The 22,083-nt window shown below is 46.2% G+C and overlaps 1 protein-coding gene across 5 annotated transcripts in view; it reads left to right on the top strand.

Annotated features, from left to right (window-relative positions):
- LOC135187031 (serine/threonine-protein phosphatase 2A regulatory subunit B'' subunit alpha-like) overlaps nucleotides 1-22,083 on the top strand; it is a 79,376-nt gene that overhangs the window by 42,986 nt on the left and 14,307 nt on the right. For all 5 annotated transcript variants that reach the window (XM_064165358.1, XM_064165359.1, XM_064165360.1 and 2 more), the window contains exons 6-13: nucleotides 1,379-1,453; nucleotides 7,022-7,108; nucleotides 8,671-8,827; nucleotides 13,157-13,205; nucleotides 14,200-14,289; nucleotides 15,637-15,812; nucleotides 16,317-16,435; nucleotides 18,999-19,105. In XM_064165358.1, the coding sequence (XP_064021428.1) occupies nucleotides 1,379-1,453; nucleotides 7,022-7,108; nucleotides 8,671-8,827; nucleotides 13,157-13,205; nucleotides 14,200-14,289; nucleotides 15,637-15,812; nucleotides 16,317-16,435; nucleotides 18,999-19,105 (860 nt within the window). The remainder of the gene's footprint in view (nucleotides 1-1,378; nucleotides 1,454-7,021; nucleotides 7,109-8,670; nucleotides 8,828-13,156; nucleotides 13,206-14,199; nucleotides 14,290-15,636; nucleotides 15,813-16,316; nucleotides 16,436-18,998; nucleotides 19,106-22,083) is intronic.

The raw sequence follows: 22,083 nt of genomic DNA, 5'->3' as shown, positions 1-22,083 counted from the left end.
GTGTGGCAAGACTGTCAGATACAGTATCACATGGAAACCTTTGCAGAAAAGAAGTTATATTTCATATTGGTCTATTGCTCTAAACCTGCTAGTGCACAAGTCTTGCTGCTGATTTATTTTTTCCTGCTATTCAGACTAAATCTGTGTAGGCTGCCTTCATTTCTTACTCCCATGTGATATTTTTAGGAAGGCAAATTATCATTCTTTATTTGTGGCCATTCAGGGAGGCTCTGGATAGGTTTAGAGTTCCTTTATAATTTCTCTTTAAATCAGGTCCAGCTGCTCCTCTGATCATGTTGATACTTTTGCTGAGCTTTTCCACCTATTCCTAGGTTTTTTTACTCTGTGTGGAGATGATGCTTTCAGGAAACATTTTGTCTGTGCTGGATATTTCTGTGTCAACCAAACTGGGACTGGGATGAGTAAAGTTTCTCATGTTCCTTTTTCATCTGCTCACTGCTGAGCCCACTGCCTTTCCTGATCGATTGTACCTCTGCTGCTTAACTGCTGCTGCAATCAAAGGCACGTAGAGATTTGTTCATCAGTCAAGCAGCGAGCAGCAATGTGACAGCATCATGTTAGACATCAAATTAGACTGTCCAAAACTCAGTCATATCACACTCCTGAAAGCACTGCCTGCTCTATCCTTTTGCCATGTCATGATACAGGCAAAGCAAAACTTAGAATGCTTGTTTAAGGGGTTGAGAAGTCAGGCATATAGAAATTACACCTTGATTCAGAAAGGATCCAAACTGATTCATTCAGTATCTGAGCAGTTTCTCCATGGTTTTGGCCATTCGTTTCTTGGCAGATTTGGCATCATGAGCCAGTGGTCTGCTTACAAAAAAGCTGATCTTGAGAAACAGGCATCTCCACAGGTAGTTCAGTACATTTTGGCAAAGCACTGATCATAGCTGTATGAATTCTGAAGCTCACAAGAGCTTTCATTGTTGTTGAGAACACAAAAGGTAACTTTTTCAACCTTTCAAGGAATGCTTATTTCTGACACCCAGCTCTAATAAGTGTTAATATCTTCAATGAATGGAGAGAAAAAAATATATCTTGGAGAGGAGATCGTTGCATGGTCAACTGATTTTTTTTTTCTCATTCAATGAAAATGGAGTTTTCATCTACTCACTAACTCTCTTCCTTTGTTTTTCTGTCCTTAAGTAAATCAAAATGGCCCTCCAGGTGCGTATTGCCCAAAACTGTACTCTGCTTGTAACTCTAGAAGCTTCACTTTAGAGATTAAGTGATGTCATTTCAGTTTGCTATTTAATGTTGCAATTTTTAAAAGTACTGGTTTGTAAATCCAATGGCATCTAAACACTGGAAGGGGAAGAAAATCTACTTCATTCTATTTGGGCTTATCTTACAGGATGTGGTGGAAACGCATCCTGGCCTGACGTTCCTGAAGGACGCTCCGGAGTTCCACTCGCGGTATATTACGACGGTAGGCTGGCTCCTTTGATCTCCTGCAATACTGCTGTACCAACCTTGCCTTCTGTCGTTTGTTGTTGTTGCCATCAGCATATCCTTCAGTGGTTTTCAAAGAATGTAGGTGTTACCTTAAGAACTACTTCCAAAAGAAAAATTAATCTGCATGTAAGGACAAGAGGTTATGGCAAAGGTTAATAATGAGTCTTTCTGGTCTTAAGCAAATGTATAAAACCAACTGTTTTGGTCTTTAATGGTGGTGGTCCTTCTTTGGTCTTGAATAGCTGCTAAGTTGTTCCTAATTCTGCTGAGACAAGGATGGCTGTATGTTTGAAGTTTTCTGTCTCTTAAGCATGGAGAATCCATGGCTGTTCTGTGGTACGAAGCATCCCTCGCACGCAGGCACCTACCGTCCAACTCTTCTGCTACGCACTCTTGCCAGAAAGCCTGTCTAGTCTTTCAGAGTCACTGAGCTTTTGTGGCTACTGTTTGTTGTTGGGTTTTGTTCTGTATCTTTGCTCCAGCTTTGCAGCTAGGTTGGTGCTTTGTCTGAATGAGTTTATAGGGTTTAGCTTGTCTTGTGTTGAGTATAAATCTGGATAAAAGGTATAAATGTTAAGGTGTTTTATCTCTGCAGCGGTAGCAAAGTCAAATAATGACAGACTTGGTGGGAGCTGTATCCTATCAAAGGCTTAGAGTTTCTCCTGTTTGCTTGCCTGGGTCTGCATGAGGGCCAGCTGCACCACATACGAGCAGCTGGGAGGTTACTGGCAGGCACAAGCTCGTTGCTTTCCTGTAAGGAGCAGATGGCATAAAGACTGCTGCTCTGGGCAAACCCTGAGCTATGATGCTAATGTCTTGTGAAAATGTGTAACAAGTATGAATTGTAAATGTTTTAGATGCTCTTGAATGTGACAGTGAACAGCAGTATATTGTCAATGCATTTAATCCCCATGAAGCAAGGCAAGAGATGCATCGAGTGTAGTTACAGGTATAATAATAGCCAGGGAATTATGGAGGCATATGAATGGGTGAGGGTGAAAGGTGCCTGGTTTTGGTGTTAAAAGCACATGGAGGGGTGAAAGCTGAGAAACTTAAGGTCACATTATCATCATTGTCTGACTGCAGTTTGCTAGTGAGAAAGTCAGGATACAATGTGCAGTTGCCTTGGTGCTGTCTGTTGGGTATGCATCTGCCTTTCCAGGTTCCTCTTCTCAAGTCATACATTGTTCCTGTATTTTCCAGGGCCTAAAAGAGGGAATTAGGGCAAGAAATAAATGTAGAGTAGTCCCTTAAATGATCACCTTTGCACTTTTCCTCACAGAGATACAATGCATGTTCTGATCTGAGAGACCAGCTATATGAGTTTCCATTTCAAGAGATCTGAGGTTCAGGCTGCTGCAAAAAAAAGGGAAAGAACTTTTCCTTCCTTTCTGTTTCCATGATTTTGCCATGTACCTGTGAGAGGTCTTGCAGGGCCACCAAAGAGCAGTCACAGAACCAGACCCTTCATGAGTACTTGACGAGTGATCCATGGTGCATCTTCATTCTGCTTGTCTTTGCTGTGCTCTTTGACCTCAGTCTGAGCCTCTTGTATTGCTGTGACAGAGGTGGCTTCCTAGGCTTGCTCCCAGGCAGCCACAAAACAGTGGTGCTTGTGGTTGAGGTGAATGGTGTGTAGTAGTTAATCCTATAAAGCTACAGTGTCCTTCCCAGACTCCTCATGCTAGCAAGACAACGCTCTGCTGGATGTCTGTGCCAGCACAATTTCCTTCTGAGCTCAGTGTGTTTGGCCTTGGCCAGGTCAATGCATTGGAACAGTTGAGCCCTTGGGAGACAGTGTGTTGGGTCAGGTTGTCCTCAGTACTTGTCCCGTTGCAGTAGTGGCTGCCCTGTCTGACACCAGGAGTTGCTGATTCTCACATCTCTTCGTGAACACTTTAGTGCTTTCCTCCTTAATGGTACAAAACTCAGTATTTCCACCAGGAGATGATTAAGGAAATAGCTTTGGTCTTGGATTTTGAAACTGCTTGGATACTTCTGATCCCTTGAAGGTAGAGTGCTTATATCTCCTTATGGACACAGTGCTGTATTTGCTGCCAGTGCAGGAATTACATCTGATTTTGTTGTACAGACATGGGCTATGAGGAGACACTGGCTTTTGTGTATGTTGCTGGGTACAACATCTCTTAGTTGAAATCACCTGCAGACTAAGCTAACAGTCTAGTATGGATAAGAGATGTGTGCACCTTTTTTACTTTGCCTACCCTTCTGCACCTTTTAGAGGTGCCTTTTGGATATGATAGGCCCTAATTTAATCTGTATCCTTACCTATGAGCCATGGCACTGCCGGGATACTAAGCTTCTTTCAGCAGAGATCAAGTTCTGAAGCTGGTGAAGAGTGCAGAATATCACATGGCATTTGTTGTAAAAGCTTTAAAATGTGACTTCTCCCAGACTGTTCAAACAAGGTTCAGAATTAGCACTGCCTGTTGCTGCTGAAAAGCTGAGCCAAAGGAAAATGACTTGGCAGAACATTGCTTGCTGACAAATGCTTCAGCTTATGCAGTATCACCAGTGTGAATGTGTAAGGGGAGGATGGCCTACAGGGTTTAATAGAGCTCTATGGCCTTGGCCAGAAATGGTGTTGCTGTTGTTCTGGGGAAAGGTCTGCACCTGCCCCATCAATGGTTTGTGTCCTGGAGGTAGATTACATGAGAATAATGGGCAAATAGGAAGGGGCTCCCCTTCCAAAGGCACTTATACAGCATTCAGAATACATAATCTTCCACACTGAAAAATCAAGCCAGTTATGGCTTTCAGTAAAGCATAGCTGACAAGCGTGGCCTGAATGCTGCAAATCATCCTCTAACAGTCTTCTGGGATGTTTCCCAGGTGCTTTTTTCCTTTTGACAGCTGGCTTTCCCAACCTCAGAAAGAAAGAAGTATTGATATTTTACACTGATCTATGCACGTTGTGCTGTCCATTGAAGCTGGATCACTATTTGAATAATAGAGCCTTCACTGGGTGACTGGACATGACAAAAGAGATAAAAAGAGATCTGATTTATACCTCTGAGCGCCTTCTTTTTACAGCTAGGTGAGGAATGTCTTTAGCAATATGGACTGATAGAGGGCCAGTTTCTTACAGGGATATTTTTTTTGGTCTGTTATTACCCTGCAGTCAGAGGAGAAGAAAACTTCTCTGTTTCTTTGGATTGTTTGCTTTTCCCAAGTCCTTGGAATGGTGTGAGAACTCTGTATCTTTAAGAACTGCTTCTAAGTTGTCAGGTGTGATAATGGGTTATGTATGAGGTGAGACCCACTTCAGCCTCTGAGCTATTGTGCAATCTGGAAGCAAAGGCCAAACAAAATCCAAAAATAGAGTCCAGAATGGTGGGGACTGCCAGAGGCATTAAAGAAGAAATAAACATAGAGCTGTATTGTGCTTAAGGCCCAAAAAGATCACTGTGATTACCTAATCTGGCCTCTTGCATTACACAGCCTATTACAATGTAACATTGCTCAGTGATTGCTACAGTGAGGATAGAGTTTGTTTGTCTTTGACTGAATTGACATGTAACTTTAGGAAGAAGTCCATCTTTGAAGTCTGGAGTAATAAAGAGCCTGCAGTGTTTCTTTGGGAGTTGTCCCAGTGGTTACTCAGTGGCAGTGCAGAAAATGCATTCTTATCTGGCTGATTTCAGCTTTTAGCTATGTATTTCATGAGAGATGAAGTCTGCTGTCCCCCATCTCCCACACAGGCTTTTAAGGACCAGGATAGCTACCAATAGGTGTCATGTTCAACTAGGTTGAATATATTAGTGTTCTTTCTTCAGGATCATTCTGAGTCCTCAAATCATTCTTGTTACTCTCCAAATTATTTGTGTTCCTCAGCATTTATGTTTTCACTAATCCATGTATGCCAAAGCAGACTGCTGGCAATAATTTCATCCTTGGTTCCAGATCTGTTCTGGACTAAGGACCAGTGCTTGTGTGACCCATCCAGTTCTGGAGCCCCTGTTACAAGAGGGATGTGGAGATGATGGAGAGTGTCCAGAGAAGGTCCGTGAAGATGATCAGAGGGCTGGAGCACCTCTGCTATGAGCACAGACTGAAAGAGTTGGGGCTGTTCAGTCTGGAGAAGAGGAGGCTCCTGAGCTGACCTTCTTGTGGCCTTCCAGGATCTGAAAGGGGCTACAAAAAAGCTGGGGTGGGACTTTTTAGGATATCAGGGAGTGACAGGACTGGGGGGAATGGAGCAAAGCTGGAGATGGGTAGGTTCAGGCTGGAGGTGAGGAGGAAGTTGTTGAGCAGGAGAGTGGTGAGAGGCTGGAATGGGTTGCCCAGGGAGGTGTTTAAGGCCAGGCTGGATGAGGCTGTGGCCAGCCTGATCTAGGGTAGTGTGTCCCTGCCCATGGCAGGGGGGTTGGAACTGGCTGATCCTTGTGATCCCTTCCAACCCTGACTGATTCTATGACCCTGTCAAAACATGGCCTGTTAATTGTGATTGCCCCCTTGAAGATAGTTTTAGCTAAGAAACAAACCCACTCCATTATTTTTTTGAACTGGATCAATCACAACAATTAATGTATTGCTGTGTAAAGTGTGTGTGTGGGGTGTATTGGAATAGCATGTACTGTTAAAGTTGACCAAAATTCTGCCATAACATGTTAATGTGATACCAGAGACATCAAAGGTTGGTTTGTCTTAGCTTTGGTTGGCAGAATTCTGTTCCCTAGATTTCAGCGCTGATAGTCAATGTAATTCTATTTCTGCTTTCTCTTGTTGAAGTTGTTTGTTTCCCCCTGTTATATTCTTGAATGTACTTGATCACATATTTGCATTTCCCCCCACTTTGTAATATTTGCCAAGCTAAGGAGGAGCCAACTAGGAAGTGTTCAGCTTGCCTTTTTTTAGGTACTTGTTGGTGTTCTCAGTCTCATACAGTGAACTGTTTCTCTTGAGTCCTCAGAATTCTGTCCATCTTCCCCTCCCCCATGCTTTTTGCTCACTTTCACTAGAGGAAGATCAGTAAAGGAGACAAATGAGGTTGACACCTACCTCAGATAATGCAGGCAGATAATCTCTTGCTTACTTTCATTGGAGCCACCGAGAGGATGAGGCATTGTCATAGACACAATGGATCAGACATCAGCTGTGGTTTTCATTTACATGTCCCATTTTTCCTCTTCAGGATTCTTCTTTTCTTGTGCAGAACACTTTCAGCTGAGATCCATGCAAGCTACAGTATCTAAACCCTGCAAAATCTCATTTTCCAAGTGCTTTATCAGCACTTTGAACAGATTTGCTGACATAAATATTGCATCTGCATGCTCAAATGTGTGAATTAAGAGCAGTGAAAATATTTGCAGAGTGGAAATTGTAGTCTTTCAGGCACAAATGTGTTTTTCAGACTGCATAGTGAGTTAAGGATAGTAGTAGCTATGAAAAAAATCACAAATCAGTTTTCAAAGAAGTCCCCTTAGAATGCATGAATAAACCAAATTAAGTTACTGCATTTAAATTCCCAAGATGGTGTATTTCAGGAGTTGATTTCAAGAGCACTGTTCATGTGTTGCAGGTTATACAGAGAATATTCTACACAGTCAATCGGTCCTGGTCTGGGAAGATCACTCTAACAGAGCTGAGGAAAAGCAACTTCTTGCAAGTATGTTGGTTTCTGCCTGAGCAAGATACAGTATGCATCATACCTATGTTCTGTTGACCTGTACACTAAACAGTGAGAAAGCTCTGCCTGGGCTGTAGGGAGGAAGCCCACAGGCTCAGCGCCAGGAGAGTGCTGGAGCTAGTGGAGGAGTTGTCAGAGTTGAGAGAGAGAAGGCCAAGGGCTGATGTAGCTAGGAGTGCACTGATAGAAAGTCAGGGACAACTGTGCACCTGCTCTGAAGCTACACCAAGCAGATTGGTTGTTGGCTGCTAATCTAGCCAAAAAGGAATGGAAGCAAGACACAGCAGTGCACTTCTAAGCGGTTTGTTGAGCAGCCAAGAATAGCTGCTGGATTGCCTATGATATGTGGCAGATAGCCAATTTCCTGATGCCCAACCAGCCATTAGCCCACTGACAGCTGGTCAGGCATGTCATGCTGTGCAACTGCAAGATCTTGTGTCTCATGAGTTGACTTCCACTTCTACAGAAGGCTTTTCAGGAAGGTTAATGAATGAAGCTTAGTTCTTGTGAAGATCTCTGTGATGTATCCTTACGTTGGGCAGAGGTTTCAGGATTTGCATCTTGGTTCTTTCTATATTTTGCCCAAAAGAGTACCAGGTTGTAACAAGATAGGTGTGATAGGACAAGAGGAAATGTTGTACCAGAGGAGGTTTAGGTTGAATATTAGAAGAAGCTTCTTCGATGAAAGAGTTCTCAGAAACTAGAACAGGCTCCTCAGAGAGGTGGCTGATTCCCAGTCCTTGGAAATGTTTAAAAGATACAGAGATGTGATACTAAAGGCCATGGTTTAGCACCAGGCTTGGTAGAGTTAGGTAGCAGTTGGACTCAATCTTTAAAGATCACTGTGGGTGGGAAGGTAGAGTGAAGGTCAGAGATAAGTGTGAAGTGGGAATGACCCAAGAGCTTTGTCATTAAATGTTGTCTAACAAGACATGTCATGGCTGGAAATCTGTTGAAGTCTCCTAATTAAACCAGTTTAAGTCCTGTCAAAGACAACCCAGGAAAATCAGTGTTACTGATTTGATCTTTTGGGATCCATCCTTCTTTCCCTAGTCCAGGCATGACTCTGGAGCAAGACTTGACTTTGCCCTTCAGGAGCCATGCAATGGTGTATAATGTGTAAAGGTATATCTTGGTTCCTATGGAGGACTGTGGACTGCCTGTTGTAAATGGTTCTAAGGAGTTCTGGTGCAGGTCAAAACTGTTTCACACGTAACAGATCCCACCTGAGAGAGCAGTTAATGTTCAGTGTTCCTGTTCCTCTGTCTCACTCTTTACTGTAACCAAAAATTAGCAGAAATTGTTCACAGGAGCAGCAGAGGTACCTGCATATGTATGTTAGCCAGGATAGCCAAGTCAGATGCTCCACAAGTGTCTGGTAAAGAATGCAGCAACAGAATCTGATGTAGGGCAAAAAGGCTGCATTTTGGAGTAGCTCTCAGTGCTGTGTTCACCCAGCTTCCACAGAAGTTGGGGGGCTGTGGCTGCTCAACCACATCTTTGTCTTGGTTTAACTTCCCATTTTATTTGTGCTCTTTCAGACTCTTGCTCTCTTGGAAGAAGAGGATGACATAAATCAGATCACAGATTATTTCTCCTATGAGCACTTCTATGTTATATACTGTAAATTCTGGGAGCTGGATACTGACCATGATCTCTACATCAGCCAGAAGGATCTGGCTAGGTACAGTGATCAAGGTATGCTGCTTGCAAGCTTTGGTGGTACAAGGCAGATGGATGAAAATAGAATGTTCCTAATAAAGAGTAAAGCCTAGCTCTGATTTGATACCCCCCAAAAATATAAATAGAGCCATCTGTAGGGGCTTAGACACAGAGAAATGCAGAACAAGCTCTATTCTGTGTGAGGGGCTTGAAAAGGAGCTTCTGTTTACAAGTGGTTCATTGCCAGAAGGACAAGATGAAATAATGTCTTAATGCTTGTTATTATTTGCAACTTGGAAGTAGAAACAAGGAGGAAAAGTCTGTGTGAACTTCAAAGATTGTCATAGTGCAATCTCCTTATGTGTGGAGAAATTCTGAGTCCAGTGAAGCTTGGTGAATTTCAATTTGCACATGCCTTCTGAAGAATCAGTTCAGTGTGAAACTCCTTTCTACAAGTTGAGTTGAGTCGATGAGTTTTCAAAGCTTCAAGGGCCATAGAATACAAATCCACAAAGGGCTACAGAATCCAGAAGTGCTTGTTCTGTATGTGTTGTGCTAGATGGAGGCACTCAGGTCAGCTCTTTTTAGGATTATCCATGTTCTGGATAATGCCTGTGTGCTTACCTGTTAGGACTCACAATGTGATTATCTTGGATGAGAGCTTGAGGTATTGACCATCATGTTTAATCCTGAAGAAAAAGCTGCCTTAGATTCTTCTGTGTGATTGCTGCACAATTGAGGAAAGCAGGCTTAGGGCAGAGAAGCAAATTTGGGGTAATTGGATGTTTGCACACAACATATGACTGGAGGTGACAGGAAAGGTGGAGTGTGTAGTAAGGTGTTCTGCTATGCAGGGCTACAAGGATCTGGAGGTGTCAGAAGTTGTCGGGCATTGCTGGAGCTCTGGGGTTAGAGACAGTGTTTTGCAGGGGCCAGTATCCTGGTGGGCTGGAGTAAGAATCACCCAGAATTAATCAGGCTGGGAGAGACCTCTAAGATCATAGAGTCCAGCCTGTCACCTAGCCCTTCTAATTAACCCATGGCACTGAGTGCCTCATCCAGCCTCCTCTTAAACACCTCCAGGGATGGCGACTCCACCACCTCCCTGGGCAGCCCATTCCAATGCCAATCACTCTCTCTGCAAAGAACTTCTTCCTAACGTGCAGCCTGAGCCTGCCCTGGTGCAGTTTGAGCCTGTGTCCCCTTGTTCTGTCACTGGGTGCCTGGGAGAAGAGACCAACCCCTGCCTGGCTACAACCTCCCTTCAGGTAGTTGTAGAGAGCAATAAGGTCCACCCTGAGCTTCCTTTTCTCTAGGCTGCACACCCCCAGCTCCCTCAGCCTCTTCTCACAGGGCTGTGCTCCAGGGCCCTCACCAGCCTTGCTGCCCTTCTCTGGACACCTTCCAGCACCTCAACATCTTTCTTAAATTGAGGAGCCCAGAACTGGACACAGCACTCAAGGTGTGGCCTGACCTTATTGCTGTCTACAACTACCTGAGGGGTGGTTGTGGCCAGGAGGAGGTTGCTCTCTTCTCTCAGGTGGCCAGCTCCAGAACAAGAGGACACAGCCTCAGGCTGCGCCAGGGGAAATTTCGGCTCGAGGTGAGGAGAAAGTTCTTCACTGAGAGAGTCATTAGGCACTGGAATGGGCTGCCTGGGGAGGTGGTGGAGTCGTCGTCCCTGGGGCAGTTCAAGGCAAGGTTGGATGTGGCACTTGGTGCCATGGTCTAGCCTTGGGCACTGTGGTAAAGGGTTGGACTTGATGATCTGTGAGGTCTCTTCCAACCTTGGTGATACTGTGATACTGTGATCCTGCTGGCCACACTGTTCCTGATCTAGGCCAGTATGCCATTGGCTTTCCTGGCCAGCTGGGCACACTGCTGGCCTATGTGCAGTAGACTGTTAACCAGTACCCACAGGTCCCTCTCTGCCTGGCTGCTCTACAGCCACTTTGTTCCCAGCCTGTAGCACTGCAAGGGGTTGTTGTGGCCAAAGTGCAGAGCCCAGCTCCTGGTTGATTCTGTGATCCTATAACTTGTTAAAACTCCTGGTGTTGGACTGTGCCCATCTGTCCAGCCTGTCCAGGGCCCTCTGCAGAGCCCTCTTACCCTGTACCAGATGGACACCTGCTCCCAACTTGGTGTCATCTGCAAACTTACTGATGGAGGACTCAATCCCCTCATAGAGATCATCAGTGAAGATATTAAACAGGACTGGGTCCAGCACTGACCCCTGGGGCACGTCCCTGACTGCTTCCTCCTGGATTATAGGGAGGCTGCTCTGCTCTCTGATTCTGCTTACCAGCTCAGGAGGCAGCTGGCCTGAGGACAGCCTGCCTTGCTATTGAAAATTGAGGCAAAGAAGGTGTTAAGCACCTCTGCCTTTTCCTCATCTCTAGTTACTACGTTGCCCTCCTTGTCCAGTGTACAGTGGAGGTTATCCCTGCCCCTCTTTTTGTCATTAATGTATTTATAGGAATATTTCTTGTTATCATTCCCAGCTGTGGTCAGGCTAAGTTCTAACTGGGCTTTGGCCTCTCTAATTTTCTTCCTGTGTCACCTGGCAACGTCCTTATTTTTTTCCTGAGTTCTCTCTCCCTCTTTCCAAAGGTGCCCTCAGTTGCTTCACAAGTCCCTCACCTATGCAGGCAGGTTGTCTGCCCAGTGGCTCTGCCTTTGGCACATTGGCACAGCTTGTTCCTGCACCTTTGAGATTCCTTGAAGTAGGTCCAACCTTCCTGGACCCTTTTGTTTTTAAGGGCTTTTTCCCAAGGTACCCTTTGAGTTAATTCTTTGAATAAGCTGAAGTCTGCCCTCTGGAAGTCTAGTGTGGATGTTTTGTTGATGCCACTCCCAGCTTTACTGCATCTTGAAAACTGTATGATTTCGTGGTCGCTGCACCCCAGACAGCCTCCAACCACATCTCCCACCAGCCCTTCTCTATCTGTCAAGAGCAGGGTGAGCAGAACCTCACCCCTGGCAGGCTGACACACCAGCTGTGTCAAGAAGTAATCCTCTGTACCCTCTAAAACCCTTCTAGACTGCCTCCTCTCTGCTGTGTTAAGTTCCCAGCAGATATCTGGCAGGTTAAATTCACCTACAAGAACAAGGTCTGAGACACCATGCAGTTGTTTACAGAATAACACATCCACCTCCTCTTCCTGCTTGGGTGGCCTGTAACAGACACCAACCACTATGTCAGCCTTATTGGGCTGCCCTCTGATTTTTACCCTTAGGCACTCAACCCACTCATTGTTAGTCACAAGCTCCATGGCATCAAGAGCTTCCCTAGCATACAGGACCACCCCTCCACCCCTTCTCCTTCTCCTGTCTTTCCTGAAAAGCCTGTATCTGTTAATTATACTGCTCCAGTCATGTGGTGCATCCCACCACCAAATGAGGAAAGGGATGTGGTGATAGTGTTGCTGTAGATATGTGTCAGAGTGGTGTGGCATCTCTTGTGTCCTGAGCTCAGGTGTTTAGAGGGAGGCCATGGGGGTTCTGGGTGAGAGTAGCAATCACTGGGTTTAGGAGCACTGATAAGAGGGTTGGATGAGGTGAGAATGAAAGAATATCTGACTTGGGATAGGTTATAGGGGAGACTTGGTCCCTGTTGGGAGGCTGGAGTATTTGTTGCATAGGTGGCTTGAGAGCACAGGGCGCTGGGAAGGTAAAAATAGGGCAGAGAGAAGGGCAGAAGCCATCAGTGCAGTGGTGCAGCAGCCTAACAGCACTGTGCTAGGCAGAGCTGAGAGCTGCTGCAGATTGCATCTGCCTGGCGAGGGTGTCAGAAGTGATAGAGAACATGTAGGAGGAGCTAAGGTGAGGGGCTGAAGGAAGTATGGCAGCAATCTGGGAGAGTGAGGTCAGTGTGTAAGGCCTGCTCAAAACTGAATCTAGAACGGTTTAGGTTGGAAGAGACCTCAAATATCATCTAGTTCCAGCCCCCTGCCATAGGCAGGGACACCTGCCCCTGGAACAGGTCACTGAAGGCTTGGCTGCTGTCTCTGGCAGCAGTCTATCCCATGTTTCCTGGCTGGCAGAGCCTTTCCCCTCACCTAGAATGATGCTTGGTTTTCCATTAGCAGGGTTTGCTGTGTGAGGAATTTTACTGCAGCAAGTAGGAGTAACGCTGCCTGTGTCCATGAACCCAGGTAGCAGAGCTGCAGTAGTTGTGGGGAACTGTGGTGTCTGGGAGGACAGACACACTGTGAGAATCATGGCTAATTTTTACAGAGTGCTGCTAAAAAGACCAGTAAGGTGTCCTTTTAGCAAGGGGAAAGGGCTATGTGTGGCTTCAACAACCGATTGCAGTTACTCATTCGGCACTTGGTTTCATTTGCTCTGTGTTTTCTTTGTTTGCAGCCTTATCAAACAGAATCATTGAGCGAATATTCAGCGGCGCTGTGGTGAGGTGAGGAACAGCATCCTGGCTGGGGAGAGAAGGGCAGACACTTCTCTCAGGCTGACTGGAAATACAAGATACTCTCACAACTCTGCACTGATCTGAATGGCTTTCAGTGCAGTGCAGTGCTCCAATGGAAGCTACCTGAAAATGGGTTGGGTCTAAAAGAAACAAGAAATCCCATAGAATCATCACCTAGAGATCTCATTGTAGAGCAAGCTGAGTGTAGACAGAGGGAATACGCAAGCAGTATGTGTTTGTGCCCCAGGGTGGTACAGGGATTGCTGGACAGCACTGCTTTTAAGTCTCCAAACAGTAAAACAGCCCAGCACTTCTGTGGGAAGGGAGGTGGTAGATGAGCCACCACAGTTGCAGCAAGGCAATACTGTGCCTGTGCCAAGCACAGAAGGGCTGATGCTGTGGGGTGAGTATCACAGTATCACCAAGGTTGGAAGAGACCTCATAGAGCATCAAGTCCAACCCTTTACCACAGAGCTCAAGGCTAGACCATGGCACCAAGTGCCACGTCCAGTCCTGCCTTGAACAGCTCCAGGGACGGCGACTCCACCACCTCCCCGGGCAGCCCATTCCAGTGTCCAATGACTCTCTCAGTGAAGAACTTTCTCCTCACCTCCAGCCTAAATCTCCCCTGGTGCAGCCTGAGGCTGTGTCCTCTCGTTCTGGTGCTGGCCACCTGAGAGAAGAGAGCAACCTCCTCCTGGCCACAACCACCCTTCAGGTAGTTGTAGACAGCAATAAGGTCTCTCCTGAGCCTCCTCTTCTCCAGGCTAACCAATCCCAGCTCCCTCAGCCTCTCCTCGTAGGGCTGTGCTCAAGGCCTCTCCCCAGCCTCATCGCCCTTCTCTGGACACGCTCAAGCAGTAACAATGCTCTGCTTTCTCTCAGTGATGATTTGGGGCTTTTGAAAAAATGCTGATAACATTTTGAGTTTGTAGCAGCCCTGTGATGTGGTGGTGGTGTGTGTTCTTCGTGTGTCTTCCAGAGGCAGTGAAATTCAAAAGGAAGGCCGCATGACTTACGCTGATTTTGTGTGGCTCCTGATTTCAGAGGAAGACAAAAGGAGCGCTACAAGGTCTGACTGATTTCTGTGCCTTAGTAAAAGTATGGAGATGAGCAGATAATCTTAGACAAATTTCTGTCACAATATCCCAGTATCACAGTATCATCAGGGTTGGAAGAGACCTCACAGATCATCAAGTCCAGCCCTTTACCACAGAGCTCAAGGCCAGACCATGGCACCAAGTGCCACGTCCAACCTTGCCTTGAAGTGCCCCAGGGACGGCGACTCCACCACCTCCCCGGGCAGCCCATTCCAGTGTCCAATGACTCTCTCAGGGAAGAACTTTCTCCTCACCTCCAGCCTAAATCTCCCCTGGCGCAGCCTGAGGCTGTGTCCTCTCGTTCTGGTGCTGGCCACCTGAGAGAAGAGAGCAACCTCCTCCTGGCCACAACCACCCCTCAGGTAGTTGTAGACAGCAATAAGATCTCCCCTGAGCCTCCTCTTCTCCAGGCTAACCAATCCCAGCTCCCTCAGCCTCTCCTCGTAGGGCTGTGCTCAAGGCCTCTCCCCAGCCTCATCGCCCTTCTCTGGACACACTCAAGCATCTCAATGTCCCTTCTAAACTGGGAGGCCCAGAACTGAACACAGTCCTCAAGGTGTGGTCTAACCAGTGCAGAGTACAGGGGCAGAATGACCTCCCTGCTCCTGCTGACCACACCATTCCTGATGCAGGCCAGGATGCCACTGGCTCTCTTGGCCACCTGGGCACACTGCTGGCTCATGTTCAGGCAGGTATCAATCAGCACCCCCAGATCCCTTTCTGTCTGGCTGCTCTCAGCCACTCCGACCCCAGCCTGTATCTCTGCATGGGGTTGTTGTAGCCAAAGTGCAGCACCCTGCACTTGGAGCTATTGAACCCCATCCCATTGCACTCTGCCCATCTGTCCAGGCGGTCAAGGTCCCGCTGCAGAGCCCTTCTGCCTTCCAACTTCACCTACTGCTTTCTACAAGAGGTGGCTGCTTGAGTGCCAGTGATTATTACAGAATCACAGAACCAACCCCATTGGAAGAGACCTCTAGGATCATCGAGTCCAACCTACCACCTAACCCTTCTAATTAACTAAACCGTCGCACCAAGTGCCTCATCCAGCCTCCTTTCAAACACCTCCAGGGAAAAAAATAACTTACTGTCAACATTTGGTCCAATAACTTGTCTTTCTTGATGACAAGCAGCATAGTTCTCATGTAATATTAAATGTTCTTGGTCATCATCAATCCCTTAAAGTTACCTCATGCCAGCCTTTGAGCAGAAGAGCATTAGAGGATAGGGAAAGGGGAATGTGCCTTGCTGCTTTCTGCTGTCTGGATGTCCCTGTGCTGTGCTTTCACTAGTCCTGCCTCTCTTTCTCTTCTCTCTAGCATTGAGTACTGGTTTCGGTGCATGGATCTGGATGGGGATGGAGTGCTCTCCATGTATGAACTGGAGTACTTTTACGAGGAGCAGTGTGAGCGGATGGAAGTGATGGGTATAGAACCACTGCCCTTTCATGACTTGCTGTGTCAGATGCTTGATCTTGTGAAGCCAGAGAGAGAAGGTAAGTCCTGTTTAATGGGAGTTTCATCTTTGATCTATGGTGGGTTGAGGAAATCATGTTATGGCAAAACCCATCTGTAAGTAGAGCGTTGTGTTAGAGTCACAAGGCTGAAAGTACTGCACAAGGGCAAGGTCTAAACAGTGGCCATTGTGCCATAATGTTATGCATCAGGTCTGAAATACTAAAACAGAGCTTGTGAATTAACTTGCTGGAACTGGAGCAACCAGCCTCATATATAGATCAGCTATGGGATATGCTGACTGGGCCATCCCCATTCACATTCTTCTGTAGTTCACAGGAATGTGGAAAATCTCCATATGGATGTGAGATTTAAGCCTGAACATACTCATTTAAGGATTTGATCATTTTTCATTAAATAACTACATTTTTTTAGTGTTCTGGCATGCTGGTGTTATAGTTAAAACTTCATTAGGGCTGATAAGGAACACTGCTGTCTCTAAGTAAGAATTCAGTAACACAATAACCTGGGTTTTCCTCCTGCAGGAAGAGTAACCCTGCGAGATCTGAAGAGGTGCAGGATGGCTCATGTGTTCTACAACACCTTCTTTAATTTAGAGAAGTACCTGGACAATGAGCAGAGGGATCCCTTTGCAGTGCAAAAGGTACACATCACCTTTATTTTTAGATACAGTCCTTCTCATACCCATCTTTGGAATGCTACTGGGTGCAGGAAAAATCCAGCTGAATATAAGAGAACTTCTTTCACAAGTAGGCCAGCCAAACACTGGAACAGGTTGCCCAGGGAGATTGTGCAGCTTCTGTTCTTGCAGGTTTTCAAGATGTGACTGGACAAAGCTTTGACCCTCCCTTCATTTGACCTCATAGCAAACCTTGATTTGAGCTGAACTAGGACTGGAGACCTCCCAGTGTAGTAGTAGTACTGCAGTCCTATGACTCAGCTGCCATCACTGATCCTACGGCAGCACTGGTGGTGGAGTGTGTGAGCTTAGAGAGAATGCACCTTGCTGAGGTGCTCTGATGCAGCAGGCTGAAAGAGGGGCTCAGCTGGGCTTGGGAGGAGCATTGTTCACTCAGTTCAGAAAGATGCCAAGAGATTCAGAACCTGAGATTCATAGAATCATAGAATCAACCAGGTTGGAAGAGACCTTCAAGATCATCCAGTCCAACCTAGCACCCAGCCCTAGCCAGTCAACTAGACCATGGCACTAAGTGCCTCATCCAGTCTTTTCTTGAAGACCTCAAGGGACAGTGCCTCCACCACCTCCCTGGGCAGCCCATTCCAATGCCAATCACTCTCTCTGTGAAGAACTTCCTCCTAATATCCAGCCTATACCTCCCCTGGCACAACTTGAGACTGTGTCCCCTTGTTCTATTGCTGGTTGCCTGGGAGAAGAGGCCAACCCCACCTGGCTACACCTCCCTTCAGGTAGTTGTAGACAGCAATAAGGTCACCCCTGAGCCTCCTCTTCTCCAGGCTGCACAACCCCAGCTCCCTCAGCCTCTCCTCATGGGGTTTGTGTTCCAGGCCCCTCACCAGCTTTATTGCCTTTCTCTGGACACGTTCCAGCTGTGTCAGATGCAGTTACCTACACTGGAGTGTTAATTAGACACCTGAGTTGGACCATGATCCTTAAAGCAGCACCTGGAAGTTTTCCATAGCCTAAACAAAACCAGAGAGACAGACCTTCTTTACAGCACAGAAGGCAAGGCAGATGAGATGCCAGCTCTGTGACCAGGCCACGTGTGGCAGACTGGAGGTAAGGTCTGGACACTGCAGATAGTGCAGTCAGGCAATAACCAGGCACTATCACTCATCATCCTCTCTTCCCAAGCAGAGGAAATACAGGAGGAGATTGTGGATTTTGTATTTTTCAGTTGTTGCTCACTGCTAGCTGTGGGATGTTCAGAGACTCCACAGCAACAGCTGACAAAACTCAAGTTCCTCACTTCTGGCTCCCCTTCCAGCTCCAGTGAAACCAGACGTGACTACAGTTTAAAGACCATCTCCCCAAAACCTCTTATCTGGTCAAAGTACAGTGAAGGGATCCCAAAACCAACTCTGATTCCCCCCCAACTGTTCCCACATAACCTCTAAGGGAAAGTTTGTGGTTCTGTGATTCAAGGCTTAAATATACCCCAAGCCAGAACCACCCTATTTGTTCAAACTGAATCATCATAAAATCAGTCACCTGGGGATGAGGTTTAACTTATTTTGTCTGTCTTGCAGTAAACATTTGCCCTCCTGCCATTTATCAAGGTACTACTCTGCAACCTCTCAAACTTGCCTAAACTTAGCAAACTATGAAGAGTTCCTTAAAAGATGAGTTACAGCTAACATTTAATTAAAGATTTAAATTACTTTTTTTTAAACTAATGACCAACTTGCACTGATGCAGGACTGGCTGAGCTAGAGCAAAGCAAAGGTGTGGTTATTAGTGTTGAGCAGCTCAGAAATGAAGCAGGCTCAGTCTGTTGGCAGCTCAGGTCCCATACTGAGCTTTGCAGACTAAGGCATGTATTTTTTCATAGTCATTTCTGTGCAGGTGCTGGGATAGCTTCAGCTAATAGTGAGACTTTCAGTTCAGGCATTTTCTGACTGGCTGTTCAGAGTCACAGATTGCATTGGGTTGGAAGGGACCCTGAGAGGTCATCTTGTCCAACCGCCCTGCGGTCAGCAGGGACACTTCCAACTAGATCAGGCTGCTCAGGACGGCATCAAGTCTGATCTTGAATGTCTCCAGGGACAGGGCCTCAACCACCATATCTCTGGGTAGCCTGTAAAAGTGTTTCACCACTCTCATGGTAAAGCACCTCCTCTTGATGTCCAACCTAAATCTACCCCGCTCCACTTCAAGACCACGGCCTCTTGTCCTATCACTACAAACTCCTCTAACCTGTCGTTCCCCAGCTTTCCTGTGGGGCCCCTTCAGATATTGAAATGTAACTGTAAGGTCTCTCCTGAGCCTTCACTTCTCCAGGCTGAACAAACCCACTTCTTTCAGCCTGTCTTCATAGGAGAGGTTCTCCAGCCCTCTGATCATTGTTGTGGTCCTCTCCAGCCTCTCCCCAGCAGGTCCATGCTGCTCCTTGTTGGGGGCCCCTGTTACTACACAGATGCTTACTGTTCCTAGAATTGCTGTTTCACATGTTTAGGCTATGGTAAATAGCTGCAGAGAGATGTGCTTGACTGTCTGGTCTTTTTAGGACATTGAAAACGATGGCCCTGAACCCTCTGACTGGGACAAATATGCTGCAGAAGAGTATGAGATTCTTGTGGCTGAAGAGTCTGGGAACGAGCAGTTACAAGAAGGGTAAGTCCCAGGGACTCACAGCTTGGCTCCCACTGAGGTTCAGGAGGAGCATGTAGGTGCCATTTGTAGCAGAGGTGTAGGGGATTAGTGAATTTAGCATTTGGACTCAACCCTGGAGCGTGTGAAGCCTGAAACAGTCGCTCCTGAAGGCAGTAGGAGTAGATTTGTCACAGTGCATTGCTTTGTGGGCAGCCATTTGACTCAGCTACATACACTGCAGTAATGGAGAGAGCTGGGGAAAAGGACAAAGCCTTTTTCTTTTGGCAGCCATACAGAAAGAGATGGAATGACTTTTCCTAGTCTTGGCCATGTATGGACCATGTCACACTATCATAGATAAGAAACTGCAGCTCTGTTACATTTGTGATACCAAATGGAGACCTTCTTCAGTCATTTTACTTGCTGCCAGGCTTCATGCCTGTTAGCATGGGTTCTTCATAAGCTGCCTGTGAGACCTTTTCTTCAAAGCACTGCCGGTTTCTGCAATAGAATCATACAGTTGTTTTGGTTGGAAAAGACTTCTGAGGTCATCCCTACACTGATTTTTGCAGCCTCCTATAAAACATCTGGATAGATGCCCCAACTATCATTGAAGTCAATGAATTTAGGCAGAGCAGTTGCTCCAGAACCATTCTATGTGCAAGGGCTTCCTGCAGAGGCTCCATTAGGAGACTCTATAATTGTCTTGTAGATTTCTGTCTATATTAGAGTCTTCTGAAGAGTATTTCCCTGGAAGTTTACAGGTTAATAAGACAAACCTCCACAGCTTACCCTGTGCTAATCTGGCATGACTCAGGACTTGCTCCATTCTTGAGCACTATTTGTAGAGCCATTAGAGTACTGAGAAGACTGCCCAATTTTCAAAACTTCCCACACTGAAAGTGCTTGGGATAACAGCAGCACCTCCTAATTAGCCACAGAGCTTTGCAAAGCTATTGAGAGCTCTGCTTCCATCTCTCCCTGTGATGTGCATCCAAACAGCTATGAGCTGTTCCCTCATCTCCTTTGAGCTGCCTTGCCTCTTTGTGGCCTTCACAGTGGAAAATGAGGTAACACAAGATGGAAGATAAAAGTGCTGTTTCCCTGCAGCTGCTTTACAACACCTGTGTCCTTTGAACAGGAAAGAAACAGGAGTCTGCCATAAAAGCTTTGCAGGACCATGAATCCCCAAACTCACCAAAACTGGAGGAAAAAGTGGCAGGTGATACCAGACTTTTGAAACCTCTGTGAAACAGCTCTGTGCCTTCCTGTAAAGAGCATGTCAGCAACCTTGCTGCTTGCTTTTAAGAGCCCCTGAAAAGCTCTGTAGTCATGGCAGCAGGATTAGATCTCATTTGTGGAGCATAGCAACAGACCATGCAGGAAAAAAGGAAAGGAAAAAGAAAAACAAAGAGCTGGACACCCAGACAAATTTGCCAGAAACAGGCATTGAGTTTCTGCACATGCAGTGTTCCTGCTGACCTTTGAGCATGACAGAAATGGGCAGCAGAGGCAAAACCAAGACAATTTATGAGCTCTGTGAGAGACCTGAAGATTTTTAGCTAAGTTAGGTGACAGACTCTGAAATCTGCTCTTTGTCTTATTGATACATTTCAAAGTAACCATCCTTCAGCAATTGCAGATGAATCAGTGTGTGCCACTTCTGTGATATAGCCATGCCCATAGCTTCTCTGGATGGAAGCTTTCTAGAACCACTCACTGGCTGGCTGCAAGCTTGCCCATGCCACATCACTGCTCCTGTAGAGGAATCTGATCAAGACATAGTGATGTCAGGGATGCTATTGAGAGCTGCAGACACCAAAACTAAGAGAATGTTTTGTCTTGCTCAAGATGACAGTGAAGCATCACATTTCGCTGGAAGCTTCAGCTGATCTGACAACTTCACAGCCATGCTCTCAGCATGAGACTCAGCAAAGAGAGTCTGTTCCCTGGTGAATGCACACATGCTACTTGAAGGCTGAGCCCATAGTTGAATCTGACCAATACAAGCTCTTAATGCAGACAAGAAGCACTGGCCTTGTGGCAGCCCTTGCAGTCCAGGCTAGGGCTGCTTTCTTCACTGCTCCAGAAACCACTTTCAGCCAGCTAACATTCATGGAAGCCACACTTGCCTTCAAGGAAAGAGATCTTTCACCAGAGGAAAGAGGCCACACTTTATCAGCTGTTGATAGGAAAGAATTCTCTTCACCTGAGCAACAAGGTACAAGGCCACAATGTAGAGTAGTTCTGCTCAGAGGTGGATAGGTGGGACAAAAACTCAGGATCAGATAATGTTGGTTTAGGCAGTTCAGACCATATTTTTGTCTCACTCACTCTCCCTCCTAGCTCAGTCACTCCCTTTCATGAACCCAGCAGCATAAGGAAGAACAAAGAATTTGCTGGAGTAATTTGCCTTCTCAAAGCAAGCTCAAGTTGCCATGGCTAAGCCTTGAGGAAAGGGTGTTTAACCTACATGAGCCTGTGTGTATTTATAGGATTGAAGTTTTGAAACAGGCCTGGGAGGAGAGAAGGTGATTATCTTCAGTGCTAATCTCATGGAAGAGCTTTCCCTTGGATGTTTCTTAGCTGTAAAGGGGACAAGCATTTTTTTTCTGAGAGAGGAAAGGGAGACACTGTTGAGCCTTAAAGAGCAAAAGAGTGAAGTGGAAAAGAACCATGGGAAGCATCTTTTGAAGTAGATAGGAGAAGGTTTAGTCTAGAAGCAAAAGGCAAAGAAAGACAATACAGGAAAGAGGTCACATTCTATGCATAGGAAAAAAGGGGATTAAGCTAACCTAAGTTGGTAAAATTGAAGGAAAAAGGGACACAAAAGCAACATTCCTAACAACAGCATCCAAGTGGAAGTAAAGTTTTCCTCACCTGAGTCATCTTAAACCAAGGAGCCATTAGGGAAGCTGAGGCAGGTACAAAGATGCAGAATCCTCTCCCAGGTGGGGAGCAGGGGGCAGGCAGGGTCATGCAGGCTCCCACCACTTGAG

Source organism: Pogoniulus pusillus, chromosome 26 (genome assembly GCF_015220805.1).
Source record: "Pogoniulus pusillus isolate bPogPus1 chromosome 26, bPogPus1.pri, whole genome shotgun sequence".
NCBI lineage: Eukaryota > Metazoa > Chordata > Aves > Piciformes > Lybiidae > Pogoniulus > Pogoniulus pusillus.
Note: the sequence above shows the minus strand (reverse complement) of the source record. Positions and strands in the feature narration are given on the sequence as shown.